General features: G+C 43.6%; 2 protein-coding genes across 2 annotated transcripts in view; one reads left to right on the forward strand and one right to left on the reverse strand.

Moving 5' to 3' along the window:
* Window positions 1–236: 236 nt before the first annotated feature.
* Window positions 237–13,150, reverse strand: pex19 (peroxisomal biogenesis factor 19). The gene is made up of 9 exons (XM_088634023.1): window positions 12,983–13,150; window positions 12,435–12,572; window positions 10,178–10,281; window positions 8,609–8,774; window positions 7,225–7,310; window positions 6,481–6,654; window positions 5,267–5,422; window positions 4,179–4,223; window positions 237–2,628 (listed from the first exon to the last, which is right to left on the reverse strand). Exons 2-9 carry the CDS (start codon window positions 12,484–12,486, stop codon window positions 2,548–2,550), a joined length of 864 nt encoding a protein of 287 aa, XP_088490149.1. The 5' UTR covers window positions 12,487–12,572; window positions 12,983–13,150; the 3' UTR covers window positions 237–2,547.
* Window positions 13,151–15,453: 2,303 nt separating this feature from the next.
* LOC148660003 (uncharacterized) overlaps window positions 15,454–18,013 on the forward strand; it is a 95,365-nt gene continuing 92,805 nt past the window's right edge. Inside the window, exon 1 of the mRNA XM_088634026.1 lies at window positions 15,454–15,547. The gene's annotated coding sequence lies outside the window, so the exon portion shown is untranslated. The remainder of the gene's footprint in view (window positions 15,548–18,013) is intronic.

Raw genomic sequence — 18,013 nt, forward strand, 5'->3', positions numbered from 1 at the left:
AGGGTGAACGGTTTAACTCTTCCTGCTTTTTTGTTAAGGCTCTTGTCCGACCATCCATCGGTACATGCATACCAGCATTGCTGTGATGGACTAGTGTCGCAGTTAGGGAAAGCTCTGGCTTGATGAGAGTGCCTACACTCCGTCATGGACTTCACTAAAGGTCTTTATTGCAAGATTATCTCCCAAAGATTTATTGCCCATTTCAGAAGGATGACGGAAAAAGCAGCTCACAACACTTTAGCATTCCGCTGTAAATTTTATTGTAGTTTTGATACAGCACTGGGATCACCAATTGAAACTTGAATCTACTCTGGGTCCTACATTTTATATCCAGTACAGAAAAAAGTTATTTACAGATATTTCTTGGAGCCATTCTTAAGACACCCTTGCAAACCGCTGACATATTTGCTATCTAGCAGGATTATCTTAAGGTTTAAAACCATTTCATTTGCATTTAAGTGACTGTAACCTTTGCCCTAAGCCTTTGATGAAGTGCTCTACAGCTCGGGGGGATTTCTGATGAGGCACAGTTTAAGATGTATCAACCAAAGAAACATCCCAATGGTTTTTTTCTTCTGCTGTGCACATTTCAGTCAAGTTCCTGCAGTCGATCAGTCCTAACATTTCCTTTAATGAGTGGCTTTAACTAGTTTTCTCTTTCTCAAAGCCCTGAAATCAACCGTACACCAGGCATTGCTTTAGAGCAAAGTTCTCTTGAGAGCGTGGACTTGAATATCTGACAGAAATTGTGTGTAGTTTGTTCAGAAGGAAGGCACGAGTCCTTCTGGACACTTTAGTGACTTAAGTGTGGTCATTTTACATAAGGGAACAAGTAGAGGTCAATTCCACACTGACCACTGATTCTTATTCCTGTGGAGCCTTTTCTTTTTACTTTTCAATGTGACAGAGACTTCTACTTGTTCCTCTGCAGTGTGCAATTATCACAGCTCCCCAGTCCAAGCACTTGGATAACCATTTCCGCCAAGTTAAAAACTTGTTTAAAAAAATGAAAATTGATCCAGGTTTTGCTTCAAATAAGGCAATTTTAATAAGCAGCTTTAAACTTGAAACTTTCTAGTAAAAAAAATACTTGACCTCAAAGATACTGTAGAATGTAAGCAGCTTTTAGTGTTATAGTATATTATTTTCATTTCTCTCAAACCCTAGGTGAATGTTTCTATGTATCCACTATGCATTGAATTTGACTAAGAAATTTAGTACAATTGTTATTGCCGGCTAATTCCTCTCAGAATATATCACTGTATCTCTGAGAAATGATGACCTACACTGAAACATCACATTTCAAACTAGATCTGAAGATTTATGACTGCTGTCTCAAATGGCTACATGATGCCCTGTTTCGATTCTAAAATATCTGGAACACATTACCAGATCAGATTAAAAATGCAATTGAAAAATGCTTTTTAAAACTTCTTTTACTGAAATAGTGTCTCTTTCAGGCTTTATTACTTCATATTTTAGGCCTTTGATTTAATGAAGGCAACGTTTTTTACAATTCCCCTACCACAAATTTCTGAAGAATTACTTAATTTGTCATTTCTTTTCTAAAATACAAACAGGATTATCCTGGCAGAGATAAAGCGAGAATATTCTCACAGCCCCCGAAGGATTAATTAAAAAGACGTTTCTGTGGGAAGACAAGGGAGATAACTTTGTTATAGCAGTAGGATGTGGGAAAAGATTGTATTGAATCAAATTATCCATCTATAGAAACCTGGATGTATTATGGCTGTGGCAACCAGCTGTACTCAAGTGTCCTTGAATACAGGAACCCCCAAACCCCCAGGATTCTAAGTGCAAGTGTACCCATGTACTGTAGCATCATTTAAAATTGGGATCCCTACTGTCTCTGTCTCGCTGTACCAGTGGCCTTTCAGCTAACTTCTGTATCTGATTTTTTCAAATGCCTCTGAGTCTTTCCCACTCGCCTTGTATTACACCCTCAGACAGCACTGAACACAAAAAGTCTCATTTAATTTGTTTCATTTAAGAAACAGCTGGATGAGATCCTTGGATCAATTAATAACCAACTACAAGGACCATCGTCTCGTTTGTATCCTTTCTTAAGTGCCAACTGCAGTAGAATTGTAAACTCAACACTTCTACCTATACAGGAAGATCGTAAATTGACTCAGATTACCAGGGAAGCATCCTGGTACACACCACAGCATGGAGGGAATTGTAGTTTAGCTGAAACCTACCACACAGATAGGAACCGGAAACTCCATTTCCCATGAACACGCCATGGCTTCCCAATGCTGTGCACTGCAAGACAGTGATGTCCCCACCTAACTATAAATCAGGGGCTGGATTCACTCGAGAGGTATTCAGCGGTGGTCAACAGAGGAACACTGCACTTGACATGGGAAAAGAAGGTGGCTGTGAAAGTTCACCACGAGGGCGGCAGTCTGTTTTAAACCGTTTAATCTCCAGCTGGCCGAGAGAGAGAGGGCGAGCGAGCTCGTGGAAAAGAGTGGGCGTCACCCTTTCTTCCCTCTTTCCCCATCTTATCGCCCGTCCGGGAGGTCACATGATGGCGCACTGCTCGCCACCCGCAGTGGCTCCTGGGAGATGGAGCGAGTCCAGGTCAAAGTTCATGCCCGGGGGCTGTGAAGGGAAACGGGAGATGGGAGTCATCATCCTCGAGATATCTGGATTTCTCTCGAGCAGCAGGGCAGCGGGCGAGGCTGAAACCCAGGTTTGGATCACTATGACCAACCTGTGGGTAAAACCTGGCGCGCCGAAAGACATATTCCCCTGGAACTGGGGGGACATGAGGAGTCTTGAGTGACATAGTGACATAAATCAGTCTACCACTGAAGGCGCAAACGTTCTGACCTGGATTTCTTTGTAGAAGATCTCTCTATACTTTTACAGACCTCAACTTTCATGCCTCTCTCCCCAGATCTCCATTCACTGGGATACACAATCTCACGTACTTTCTTTTCCTGTGCTTTATATCCTACTACCTTATCTCTCCATCTCCTTCACACCCCAAAAAGGCTCAAGAGGCTTGTGTGTTTTTCGGCATGAGATTAACCTTTCCAGCCCGCACACTCGCACTGCTCCTGGCTGGAATATCGCTACCACAGAAACAGGCATGTTCGTGCAGTCTGTCCTATGTTGCATGGGTGCGACCTACTCATCAGACGTCAGAGGGTCCTCCAGTTCCCAAGTAACAAATGGCCTGTTCTGATTAAATCCACTTAAATCTAGATCTTGTGCAACTACTGACATGGGCACAATGCACAGAATAAGGTGTCTGTCGAGTACTGGGGCTCTTGGTCCAGGACACGCTAACACAGTAAGACCAGAACAAAATACAAGATACACAGCTTTGCCGATTAGTGGCTGATGATCCAGCTGGAGGATTAACTAAGAAACTAAAAATGTTCAATGATCTAGAGAGAGAATAGCCTCTCTCTAACCAGAGAAGAGCGGGACTGTATCTTGGTTTCTTTCAAGAAACAGCTGGATGAGATCCTTGGGTCCATTATCAACTAACTACCAAAGGGACCAGGTGGGCAAAATAGCCTCCTCTTGCTTGTAACCTTTGGGTGCTTAAGTTCTTTACATCTGTATGAAGACCAGGGGTCTCAAACTCAGAACAGGAATCATCCTGATTTTCCTATTGTCATCATTTTATTTAGCTCACAAAAGTCCTAGTTCTTCTGTTTTTTGTTCCAACCTCCAATTAAACAATTAACCTAATTAGTAACATTGTTAGACATATACAGGATTTAACTTAAAGTCCTATACAGTCGATTACGCAAAAGCTTTAACACTGACATTGTTAAAGGTACTGTTAGCTACAAAACACCTCAGAGCCTGGTTTAGTGTTACAGTTACTTAAATAATCAGACTAACAATGCAACTGATCCAAAGTGGGGGCAAAAAAACTAATGAAAAATGGGAATTTACAATGTCACATGGGCAAAACACAAGAAGCATATAATTTTAGCTCTTAAGAAGATGGATTTTCAAAATATTTGCAGTCTTTAAAGCAATGAAGCTGTAGTTAAGCCCAGTTCAGTCATTAGACAAGAATCCATAATCGTGCTTTTATCTTCATATCAGACAACTGAAGAACAAGGCCTACAAGGGCTCAGTTGAACACCCTGGTGCATAAGCAGAGCTATATGAAGTGACTGACTCACCGTCTCTCCTGCTAACTCTTTGGGAGGGTGACCAAGATCCTGCAGCTGAAAGAGAAAGCAGAGATTTCAACTGCTACACTCAGCAATGTGTTGATAAACAGGGGAAGCAACTAGAAGCTTAAAAAAAACCTAGGATAGAATTGGCAAACTATTTTCCACTGTCTTGTGTTAATATAAAAAAAGAAAGCCTTATTAAAAATCCCATCTTCCCTGTCTTCTGGGCCTTTCCTCTTTCTGCTAATCAATAAATACGATCACCATGCTCACAATCACGCTGCGTACAATGTAGAGCAGAAAAGAGGTGTTTACTGCCACATGTATATGCGCCGTTCTCTCGGGATATACACAGAACAGCAGACGATACAGTACGACAGACACCACCACACAATCTAGACAGTACATTACAAAAATGATCATTATTTATAAGGTACAGTTTGTATGGTCAATAAACAACCAGAACAATAAGTACGTGGTAGAGAACAATAAATACATGGTAGGGAACAATAAATATATGGTATTCCAAGTCAAAAGTGCACAGTGAAGAGTTCTGAGGCATAAGGATGCGAGCTGCTGTAGATTACAAACTGTTTTTAAGCCTAGTGGTCTGTGCTTCAACAGTGCTGTACCACTTGTCAAAGCAGAGGGGGGAGAACAGTTTGTGGCCAAGATGGTTGGGATCCTGAATGATGGATCAGGGCTTTATTGCGACAGAGGATGGTGTGAATCTCGCCGATTGATGGTAAATCACATCCTACAATCATCTGTGCCGTTGCCACAAGCCTTTGTAGTGTCATGCATGGTAGTATTGCTGTACCACACAGTGATCCCACTAGTGAGCAATGAGGTTTTACAATATGGAGTCAGCACACTGCCTTACAAAAGGAAAACGTTCGTTTTAACTCATTAACCGGACTTACTTTCCTGCAATCTTTATGACACTGGACTTACAGCTTGATCCAAAGTATTAGCTATAGAGTGAAGCTCATTATACAAGCACTGCTCCTGCTAGACATTAAGGCACCAGGGCCCAGAAACAAATCAACCCTCTTAGACACTGCAGGGCCAGGAAAAGGCACCACACGTCTCACCTGCTGCATAAGTTCCAGCACGGTCTCAAAGCAGCCCTGCTCACCCTCGACCTCAAACTGCCGGCAGATTTCTCCCATGAGTCTGTGCTGCTGCTCGTAGCGCTGGTATTGGTCAGGAGGGAGGGACTCCCGGTGGCAGTTCAGCCAATCAGGGTACTGCAAAGAGAGGAGGGGTGGAGGCGACAGAGCAGGAGAAGGGTCAGAAAGGCAGAAGCCCAGAACAAGGAGGAGAGAAAACGGACAGGAGCCATTCTCTGTTGACATCAGGTGTTTTTGTCATGCGGTTTCGATGTGCACTATTGTTTTACTGTATTTTTTGCACCTTCAAAAACTAACTGCCCAGAACATGCAGGACAAGTAATTTTCACGTCTTAGGTTCAAAGATATTCAACAAGGGATTTCTTACAAAAAACTGGGGCACTTCTCATGTCAAGTGGTTAAAATCAGGACACTCACACCATCTATCTGCTCTGATCTCGGAGAGGATCTCCTCATCTTATGTTTTTAATTCTACTATTAATCAATATAGCTGTTGATATGATTTTGTGCTTCAGATAAGGACTCCTTAAAAATACTCAGCAGCTATATCCCCTTGCAGCTCCCAGCTGGCAGCCCCACTGGAGCTCAGCAGGTGTGAGCCTGGCCAATATGGATGGGAGACTCCTGGGAAAGCTAAGGCTGCTGCTGGAAGAGGTGTTAGTGGGGCCAGTAAGGGGCGCTCACCCTGCAGTCCATGTGGGTCCTAATACCCCAGTATAGTGACGAGGACACCGTACTGTAAACAGGCGCCATCCTTTGTATGAGATATAAAATTGGGGTCCTGACTCTCCATGGTCATTATAAACCCCAGGGTGTTTCTCTAAAAAAGTAGGGGTGTCAACCTGGTGTCCTGGCCAAAATTTCCTCCTGGCCTCCTAATAATCCCCATCTCTGAACTGGCTTCATCACTCTCTTCTGCTCCCCACTGAGAGCGCTGTGTGTTGAGTGCACTGGCACACTAAGGCTCCCGTCGCACATTGGTGGTGGTGGTGGAGGAAAGTCCCCATTACCTGTAAAGCGCTTTGAGTGAAGTGTCTAGAAAAGCGCTATATAAGTGTAAGGATTATTTATTATTATAAGAGGGCACTCTAAACCATTTCCCCTTTAGAAAGAGGGCCTGCCTGTCTTAGGTCAGTCCTCCCCACAGTTAGGGGGCAGTGTGACAGCTGCTTTACCTTCTCTGTGATCTCTTTGAGGGAGGGGTACAGCACGTCCTTTGACAGCAGGTTCTGCATGATGGACTGCATGATGGGGAGGATGTTGGCATCCTCCCCGCCTCCTTCGTTGCCTTCCTCCAATCCCAGTCCTTCTAGAGCTTTGGCCAGGTCCTCCCCAGCCAATCCAGAGCTCTGAAGACAGAGTGCATAGAAATCATTAATCTCAGTTCTTCTTCTTCTTCTATTCAAGCAATCCGAAAAAAAAAAGTTAATAAAAAGATCAACTCAGGCTGTCAAGCAAGTTGGTCTAAAGACATTGTCCCTGGAGGTTGGGAAAAATCAGCAAATCAATACTCTTTAGCAACGCTAAAATGATGACAATAAAACAGCACCAAAACTGAATCTTTGTCAAATTGCACACAACAATAAAACACTATAAGAAGGTACCAACACACAAATCTCTTTATTAATAACTTTCCGACTTCTTGTGCACCCAAAGGATAAGGATCCATGGAAATATAATTCCACTATTATGGATACGACATATTGCTGTACAATAAAATGAGGAGGGATTAAGATAGTTATTTTGATGGGCAATTTGAAAACCGAGAGCTCTTCATAATGCATCATGTTAATTTTCTTACTGGAGTACCAAGCGTCTCCTAGTGGTGAAAAGGATGCCTTTAGCGAATTTCCATGAGCTAAAATTGCCTCTCTTAAGCCCAACCTTTGCTGTTTCTGTGTAGAACCCTGTGTGCCTACCTGTAAATCATCTGCATTTTTGGCCAATCCACTGAGGGTATCCTTCAGACAGGAAGTGAACTCCTGCTGTGACGCCGCATCTGTTCCTGTGAAAAGAGATTTATTGAGGGATGCAAAGCCGCAAATCACAAACAGCGTTGACACAAGCATCTAAAGGGCATCTCTAAATACTGAAACCTCCCACCTTTCACCTTTGTGGGTGAAATGTTCATTTAGATCATTTGAAAAGGGAGCTGGTATCCTACATATCATCCTCATTCCTCTGTAGTCCGCTACAGATGTTTTCCAGCCTAAAATCTGTTTTTGTGCTCTTATAGTGAGATGGCAATGTTTTAAGGCAGGCTGCAATTATGTCTTTGTAGAGGATAAGCAGAACCCCAAAAAGAAAACAGTTCCTATTATTGAGGCATCTCCCCTCATCCTGTGCACAGTTGGCTGAATAAAGAAGAGGCTTGAACCATCTCACGCCTGGCTTCTGTATTAACCTGGATCACATACAACAGTACCAGACGATGGACTGTGAGGGACCTTCGCTCATCTGGTCTGTTCCTGATGTGAGGCACTGAGCAGTGGTGAGCATTGCCGCCCCACAGTGCTCAGGCCCTGGGTTCAATCCCAGACTTGGTGTGCTATCTGCAAGGAGTCTGTATTTCCAATGGGTTTCCTACAGATGCTCCAGTTCCTTCCCATGGTCCTAAGACATACTGACAGGTTAACTGGCTTGTGGAAAAATCGGCCCTGGTGCAAGTGTGTGCGTCTGTGTCTGCCCTACTTGCCGATACAGGCTCTGGCTCCGCCCCCAGCCTGAACTGGATGAATTGGTTAGAAAACTGATGGATTGATGGGTTTTGTGTCGACTTCAAAATCCTCATGCTCACCTATAAGGCCCTGCATGGCTTGGCACCTCAGTACCTGTCTGAGCTACTATCGTCCTACTCCCCACCTCTCAACCTTCGCTCTTCTAATACTGGTCTCCTGTCTGTCCCCCAGTCCTGTCTACACTCTCTGGGTGACAGGACCTTCTCCTGCTGTGCTCCAGACTTCTGGAACTCTATCCCTAAGGATATCATAGAGTCACCTTCCCTAAACTCCTTCAAATCTAGACTCAAAACCTTCTTTATAGAAGGGCCTTTACTTAACCGGTTCTTATTTACCCTTTTGCTCCTACCGTATTCAGTACCCCGTCTATTGTCTCATTGTGTCTATCTTGTGTACTTTTTTGTCGTTGTCGTTCTGTAAAGCGCTGTGAGAAGGCACCTTTAAAGATGCTATATAAAATAAAGTTTATTATTATTAGATTCCCGATTCCCAGATTTCCCCACTCCTGGTGGGGGGGTGGGCGATCCCGGCCAGGAGGACAGGTGGGTGGGGGCGGTAGACGTACCCACTTTGCCGGCCGCCTCCGAGAGCTTCTGGAACTGCTCCACCAGGTGCGGCTCCTCCTGGGCCAGCTCCCTCATGGCCCTGTCGAACTCCTCCCGGGCCTGGCTGGCCAGCTCCCCCTCGAACAGCGCCTCGAAGAACTGGTTGTCCTCCAGCAGCGGGGGGCACTAGAGCAGCCGGGGAGGGGCGGGGAGACGGGACAGGTTGGGATCGACAGCTCCCGGTGCACACGGTTGCACGCGGCGACGGGAAACGGGAACGATGGGAGGCCCCGGGATCGGAACGAGCGTGCATCCTTTATCCAGGAGCCAGGGGCGCCGGCAGCCATGATAATTCCGGCTCCAACAGCGTATATTCAAGTGTAAGTCACTGGAATCTATTTATTCACTCTGGGTGTTGCCCTGTCATTAATATGTCCTTTCCAGCTGAGGGCTGAGAGGCGGGGTTGGATGTCTACAGCCACATCCTGCATTCTGCTCAATAAAGTGATCAGGAAGGCGGGCTCTGTGCTGGGGCTGAGCCTTGAGCCCCTGGAGGTGGTGGCTGAGAGGAGAATGCTGACCAAGCTCACAGCGATCGTGAACAACGCCTCTCATCCGCTTCATGGGACTGTTATTGGGCAGCGGAGCACTTTTAGCAACAGACTGCTCCAGCTACGGTGTTCAAGGGAACGTTTCCGCAGGTCTTTCCTCCCGGCGGCTGTCAGGGTGTATAACGCTGCCCTAGGCTACGACTGTCAGCCCTTCATTTGCTCCTCTATGGACAGCATGTTGCTCCATTGTACTTTTCTGGACACTCAATCTATATATACCTATGCACATTTTGCACATATTTTATTGTTTTTACAGTGACTATGATCTATGACTATGACTGTGCTTGTCTTGGGCTGGGCTGCTGTAACACATCAATTTCCCTTCGGGATCAATAAAGTCTTATGTATCTATCTTATCTATCTATAAGTAAGAGGGCTCTACAGTGTAAGATCAGCACTATCTGTGCGTGAAGAATCGTACAATAGAATTGGACCTGACCTGGGTTCACTCCTGCCAATGGTCTGAAAAATACTGGACTCAGAAATAACCCATAGGCGGTGATCACCTTATCACAAATAGCCACTGTGCCAAGTGTGGAAGTATTTTGTCTAGTTCTAATCCGTCTGCCTTGGTCACTAAACACCCATTCATAATTAGGGAGGTGACAGAAAATTCCTGCAAAACTGCTTGGATTCAGAGCACCACAGGCGAGACACCTTATGTGCGTCGTCTTTGATATTCTCTGGAAGTGGCCTGAGCTAACCTGGCCTCACTGAGCTGCGATCCGACTTCTTGCATCTCGGCATCACGGAAATGTAGGCCTGAGACGGACTGCATGAGCAGGAGTGCGTCATTTCAAATCTCAACATGGATCACAGCAAATTTATATACTAGTTAGTCTATCAGTTTAATTTGGGATCCTCTCATCCACTGGAAAAATGGCTGCCGCTTGACGCAAAACAAAACGGGGGCACAGGAGTAACTTTTACAGGACTAGATCAAGGTCACTTAAGCAAAGCCAGTGAAGACCGACTCACTGTCTCCTTGTCACTGGCAGCAGCAGGGGGCGCTGCAGTCGGCTCTCCCTCAGAGCTGGGGGCCGCGGCACAGGGCTTGGTCTTCTCAAAGTCGTCCAGGGCACCTGATCAAAAACGAAAATTGAAAACCGTCAATTAGGAACAGAATCTCATCCGGTCCCGACTCGGGTCGTCTCGCTGGCGGCTACTGGGATTATTCAAACGCAGACGCTGGCACACAGCTGGCAGGAGAGAAGCAGGTTTGCGAGGTCACTGTACAGCTGCAGCGCCCGAGCCGAGGGTAACTCTTCCAGTGGTCCAGCTAAACCAGTAACCAGCCAGTTCTGTTGAGAGCTGGGATGGGAACCAGTGGACACACCTGCACCAGGGATGGACCTCTCTGCTTGGGTCCCGCAGGAATTTAGCTTGAGACCCAAATTCAATTTGAAATGGCTTTATTGGCATCATGGATGAACTGAAGTGCTGCCAAAACTTTCAAGACAGACATTGAGTCTCAGACTGTGACAGGAGATCACATACTGGGCTACAGATCTTTTATTTTTATTGTTATTGGAGATGGTCACTGTCTGATCCTCACGCTGTTACAGGAGATCACACACTGTTTTAGTATTGAGAGACTGGCTTACTATCTGTTCCTCAGGCTGGGATATGAGAACACATTCTGTATTATTATTATTATTATTATTATTATTATTTTTATTATTATTATTTTTATTATTACTGAGAGACAGGCTCACTGTTCCTCAGGCTGGGACAGGAGATGACACACGGAATTATTATTGAGAGACAGGCTCACTGTTCCTCAGGCTGGGACAGGAGATCACACAGTGTATTATTATTATTGAGAGACAGGCTCACTGTCTGTTCCTCAGGCTGGGACAGGAGATCACACACTGTGTTATTATTATTGAGAGACAGGCTCACTGTTCCTTAGACTGTGACAGGAAATCACACACTGTATTATTATTATTGAGAGACAGGCTCACTGTCTGTTCCTCAGACTGTGACAGGAGATCACACACTGTATTATTATTCTTGACAGACCGGCTCACTGTTCCTCAAGCTGGGACAGGAGATTACACACTGTATTATTATTATTGAGAGACAGACTCTCTGTTTGTTCCTCAGGCTGGGACAGGAGATCACACAGTGTATTATTATTATTGAGAGACAGGCTCACTGTCTGTTCCTCAGGCTGTGACAGGAGATCACACACTGTATTACTATTATTGAGAGACAGGCTCACTGTTCCTCAGGCTGTGACAGGAGATCACACACTGTATTACTATTATTGAGAGACAGGCTCACTGTTCCTCAGGCTGTGACAGGAGATCACACACCAGGCTGCAGCTCTATTGAGTTTCCTCCCCCAGTAGGTTCAGAACTGGTTCGGATTCCAGCAGAATTCTAGGAATTCTGAGGATCGATTTGTTATTTTGGGGAAGAATGTACGTCTTACCCCAGGCCCTATCACTCTGCATTTAAACTACACACAGCAGTGGGTTGTGCCGGGGGGGGGTTTCCGAAAAGCACTCAAGTTTTGAGGTCGGATCTGTGATGGGCAGGAGCGACACGTTTTTAAACGCCGCGGTAGTGCTAGACACAGAACAGGGCTGCGAGTCGAAGGACGTATAGGGTCTTGACTGTTCAACATTAACAACAGCCATCATAACCACCAGCAAATATCGATTCCCAGTCGTCAGAGTTAACAATCAGGTGCATCAACTCGGGTGCATTTTACATGCTGGTGCTCCCGATTCCAAAACGGGACAGCGACACACGAGTGTAGTCTTATCTGACATGCATGCCTCACTTACTTCTATATACAGCAAGAGTATTCGCAATCTACTGAGCTGATATCGTTAAATGTGGTTTAAGTGTTAAAATGTTGAAATTCTGGCATCAACATCCGACTTGAAAACATCAGACACTTCTTTAAGTGTCATTTTCTTCTCAAAGCAATGGCAAGTATAATAATAAACTGCTACTACAGCTTCAACTGCCTAACAGAGATAACAATAACTGCGGCAATGCTGATAGAACCAGCTTTAAAAAATAGAAAAACCCTTCTTTTTTTCTCTCTTTCGCAAAACCACTCGTTTAATCATTCTGCGTTTCAACTGTCTTGGGTGACAGGTTACACCGTGTACTCTATTCAGCAGCCAAAATTTTCACACTGGGACGCCCTCTTCTTCACCGATGGACGCCAGCTACTCCCTTGAACATCCGACATTTACAGAAGAAGTACCGTCCTTACTGTCTAACAACTCGTCCAGTTCATTATCCTGCGCCTCTGCTGCCGCCGCCATCTTGAAAGGTGCCCTGGTTAGGTGATGTCAGCGCGGAAGTCCTTTGCCGGCCCTTTGAATTCTGGGTGCTGTAGTTTTTTTCCGATCTATTTTAAACGGGTTTTATTCCAACTGGGCATATAATGAACTATTAACAGTGCAATAATGCATAATATAAAATCTGCATGTATAAAACAAAGTATTCAATACAATCATACAGTACAAAGAGACAATAAAAAAAATCTAAAAATTGTAAGAGATCAGGATTACAAAATTGCAATCCGCAGCATTAAAATTCGTTCGAGGCAAAAACAAAAAGTTTTCACAGACTTAAAAATAAGTGGAGATTCCAGCAGTGTCATGAGCCCTTAAAGGAAGAATATGCAATACCAGTACTTAGTTATTATTTTTAATAATTAAAGTTATGAGGAGCTCCACTCTTTAAAATCCCCCCGCCCAAAAAATTACCTGGGAACAGGCTAGTTGGAAAAAAAAACAGTAACAACCCGTCCCTCACCCCTTCGTTTTTCGAGGATGTAGCGGTCGGCAAAGTTCTCATTGTCCGCTTTGCACCTAATTAGGAGTTTGGTTTTCCTGTCGAAAAAAAGAGAAAATGCTTTACGGATAAGGCGACTTAAGAGATGCCTGACTTCACCGAAGACCTTTCCCCTGTGTGAATGTGGCTTTTGTGAGGCTTCAAGTTCTGTTTCCTACTATTCATTTCCGTGAACGCGATGGCTCATAGCCGGCGACAATTCCCCCGGATGAAATTGTATTGGACGAGCTGCGATCCGTCTCGCTCTGAATACGGACGGTACAAACACAGCACCCCTGGTCGTATGACCACATACGAGATTAATATTTTAAAGACATTACCCGTGTATGAATACAAATCATCTGCTTTCATGAAATAAAGCGTACCGTTTAACCGCTGTTGCGTGTCTGGAAACAACATTTGTGTTCTAACGGTTTGTCTTATCAATAAAGTATTGAAGTATTCTGGCTTCATTAATTTATTCTTCAACAGTTTGTCTTGAATAAGGTACAGATAGAGAAACTGCGCGGGCTTCTTTTTACTGTCTCTGCTCTGCCTCATAGTCTGAGGGCTTTAACGGCATAAATGTACACATTCTGTACCTATAAATACCTGTGCTTCTCCTGAGATTTCACACTGGAGTACCTTGACAGGACTTGTGCAGCTAATTCAGTATACAGATTATTATTTGCAATAATGAAAATACTGTAGTGGTGTATTCAATACAAAAACAGGACAAACGTGTGAAAGGTATCTTGTTTATCTCCTTTACAAATTCTCATTGGAACAGACAACATATGGAATTTTCAAAACACCTTTCTCTTAGCGAGTTACTTAGGGTTAATGACCTTTGTGTTCTCCTTATTTAAACCCTCAAATAAAATTAAAGACATTTGAAGTAAATGAATTAATCGTAACTAATTCTGTGATCAAGCAACATTTTGCATCAGAGTAGCTCCTTCTTACTCCCAGCTAATAAGAGTACCAGGTACTTTTTTATAGACATAGGGTGCCTTCTGTGTGGAGTTTGTAGGCTCTCCCTGTGTTCACAGGCGTTTGCTCTGGTCTCCTCTCACAGTCCAAGGAAATACTGGTGTGTTAATGGGCTTCTAGGAAAGCCGACGCTGGTGGGAGTGTGGACGTCTGTGTCTGTGAGTGCCCTGTGACAGACTGGAGTCCCATTCAGGTTGTAAACCACTTTGCACCAGTTGCTCTCTGGGATGGGCTCCAGCTCCCCCGTGATCGTGGAGTGGATAAAGTGGTTTGAAAATGGATGGGCGATTCACTGGACACTCAGCCTAGGGGACAATCGTCCATTTTCAAAGTGGTTACTTGCCAACCACACCCACAGAATGGATCCAGAAAGAATCCAGAGCTAAACTCTGTGCTCTGTGGCTCAGGATCTGCGCCTGTGGCTGGAAGGTTGCCGGTTCAAATACTGCAGCCGGCAGAGGAATCCTATTCCGTGGGGCCCCTGAGCAAGGCCCTTAACCCCAACTGCTCCAGGGGTGCTGTACAATGGCTGACCCTGCCCTCTGACCCCCAGCTTCTCTCTCCCTGCCTGTGTGTCTCATGGAGAGCAAGCTGGAATATGTGAAAAGACAGATTCCTAAAGCAAATTCATATCTTATCTTATAATCCACAGAATGGATCCAGAAAGAATGCAGAGCTAAACTCCTGCCAAGGGGTGGCAGTGTCACAGGATTCGTGTGGAAATGACGGATGAGCGAAGATATTGCGCAAATGGAATGGAGATGTTAAAGACAGTCAGAGTTCCATAAGAGACAGCGGGTCTAAGCCGAGGGAGAGAGATGTAATGTTCCTTCTCAAGCTCAGGAGACACTTCCAGGCTGTCAGATTGTTTTCCTAAAGAAAATAAAAAAACTAAAGGAAGGGGAGAGTTCTACACATTTCCCCACAACAGCTCTCCCCTCCCCTTGACCCACCCAGGGATAAAAAACATAATTTAAACAAAAAATTACATAAACACATACATAAAAAAACAAAAAAACATAATTTGAAAAACAAACCATATTTCTAAAAATCCATTGCCACGGTATGATGTGTAATTTCTTGCACATAATTTACAGTTACAGTGTGGTTCTTTCTTTTTTGCCTTCTAGTCTCCAATAATATGAATATAAATGAAACATTCAACAATACAATAAAATGTACCAATATAAAATTGTGGTGATACTATAAAATATAAAAAAAATATCACTTTCTACTTCCCTCTTTGACAGCCCCAGTTGCACAGAATACAGAACCCAATTTGCTGAATGAGCGCAGTGCTGTTCCTTTGTTTAATTCTGACAGTTATCTTTAAGTTGATGACCTGTTATAAAAAGATAGCAATGGCAAAAGGACAGCTCTGGTGTTTTCAAGTACTGTACTGGCACTGAAGTCATCAAAGATCACCAAGTCTCTTCTTCCCATTCCCAGGGACTCAGCCGAGCTCAGAGAAGAGAGTGTCATCCTACAGGAGCCTTGCGCTGGTCTTTGCCATTCTGTGGATCAGCACTCGCAGTGCTGGAGTGGGTTTCTACTGTGAGTACCAGCAGGGAGCAGTTCAGTGCTGACACTGGGAAGAATGATCTCTATGGCATATTGGTAAATGTATAAAACAATGCATATGTACGTTTGGTTGAACTTTCTTATACGAAGAGTAAAGTCAGAAGTGTTGCAAAATGCTATGTTGATGTATGCAATATAGTATAGGACAAGCGTAGAAGTATGATGAAAAGCACTGCTCTGTCACAGTCCACGAGAGACTTTCGGCTCCCTCTACCATATGTTAATAAAGTTTATTGTATAACCCTGGAGGAGGGGGTAGCTGTCAGCCGTGGACTCCCGGAGGTTTCCTGACAGATAAATGAGGTTTTTCTTCCCCCCTGTGCTGTGCAGCTTTTTCTATGTGCGGTACTATCTCGGTCGACATCCTACCCCTAGAGGGCACTCTACTTCATTCCTTTTCCTAGTTTTGTGTGATTATTCATGTTCTTCCGGTGTGTCTGGTTTCCATTTCCTATTTAGTCCCTGTGTCTCCAGTGTTCCTGGCTCAGCATTAAGGTACAAATGTCGCGAGGCCCGCTTAGCACCAGGTCACCCCACGTCCGTGTCCTGAGGGCATATGCCTCATCCCCAACACCGCCTCACTCCTGAGCCGGGAGCTGTGTTTGTCCCGCTTTTTGCCGCTGTGCATAGGGTCCCTACTGCTCTTTTGTTCATTCCATGGCTGGCCTTTCCGACATCCATGACTGCTCTATCTGAATAATGTTGATCTCTGGTATAGTCTTTGATCTTCTCATAACACTGGAAGGCTATAGAAAATTGATGGCTATTAAACACAGGTCCCCATTGCTGCAGGCAAGCTTTTCTTTACATCTCCAAAAGGTCTGGATGCTGTCGTGGGTAGTGTGCAGCTTCTATGTATAAATGTGAAACTGTGTGCAGCGCTACCTCACCTCAACTACCTCAACAGCTTCCAGATGTCATGCGTTTTTCTGTGTCCACACCGATTGTCAAACAACAGGCTTCTCAATCCCATGGTTACCACCAATATAGTGCTTTGGCCCTGGCAGTGTGGGCTAGGACTTGAAACATAAATCTAGACAATTAATACATTTCCAGTTTGCAGAGGATATGCAATTTGTCAATGAATGTTTAGAAGAAAGACATTATACGAGCTCCCACCAATCACCGGATCAACAGTGCAGAAATACAAGATTTTTATCGGACAGTTCTGACTGCCACTTCTACATGGCGAGACTTGGGGGTCAAAGTCCCCAGGGTATTAATCAGAGAATGCCAACTTCTCATCGCGCCAAATTGTACTCCAACATCCTTTCAAAGAATCCCACTCTAACCACCAATGTCACTTCCTGGGGAGGGTTCTGACTGGTTAGTCAACAGGTTGGATTACCAAGCTATTGTTCCTCAAGCCTAGTGTAGTAAAGCCTTCATTTTTTGTGTGAATCATTCAACTGCAACACCTTTTAGGGTGACAGTGTGTATCTCTTATAATACCACATATAATGAAGAATCAGTATCTGCAAATGCTGCAATAGATAGATATTCTATTGATCCCGTGAGGGGAAATTGCTAAATGAAATGATCATTTGTGTAATTTGTATCTCTGAGGAGACAGATGATACTCACTTTCTTTTAATATTTTTGGGATTTCAGTCAACCGTGTTTTTGCTGAATTACATAAGTTTATTTTGATTTGAACTATTTTATTGTTATACTTAGTCTTAATACAGCTTTTATATTAGTATTATCTTCAACCAAAAACAAATGATAATAGATTCTTTCACCCAGTAGTAGTAGTAGTAGATTTGTTGTAGATTACAACCAACTTCATTTTAAAAAAGTAAACCAAAAATATAGAAAAAAGAAAGAAAAGCCTTTAATAATATACTGTTCAATAAGTGCTGATGTTCTTGCCAACAGGAAAAGAAGGAGTTGTCCCGACACCAGGTAATTTAAATTGACTATTTCCTACTGACACTTGTTTTTCTCAAAAGTCTACTTAATTATTGTTTGGAATAAAATTTAAGCACACAATTCAGAGGGGTACTAATGCAGATAATACATTAATGAAAATAAACTGGAAATACGAACAATATAAAAGGGATTGGACAGGATTAATGTGTTAAAAATCTATGTAAAAGAATGTGAAAATGACAGTTAAAATTAATTGTTTACTATGTTCAAAAATAGCAAAGCTATAAGGCATTTCAATTAAATTTCAAACTTACAGAGTAGCTACTGCAATGTTTACTGCAATCAGTTTGCTTTTCCTATAGTACAAAATTATTATGGACTTTTATAGAAAAAGTTTTTGGAATACTGTAAAACATTCTAGATTGCCTTAATAGATCATATGATTTCACAGAAGACAAATGATTGATCTTCCTCTTTTCCCCAGTGTGGAGGTGGCTTCGTATGGCTTCAGGTACAGTTTTCTAAATATATCTCTTGGTTAGTGAAATGGCTCACCTGTTTGCAATG

The sequence above is a fragment of the Lepisosteus platostomus genome, chromosome 6, assembly GCF_059453375.1.
Source record: "Lepisosteus platostomus isolate fLepPlt1 chromosome 6, fLepPlt1.hap1, whole genome shotgun sequence".
NCBI classification, from domain to species: domain Eukaryota; kingdom Metazoa; phylum Chordata; class Actinopteri; order Semionotiformes; family Lepisosteidae; genus Lepisosteus; species Lepisosteus platostomus.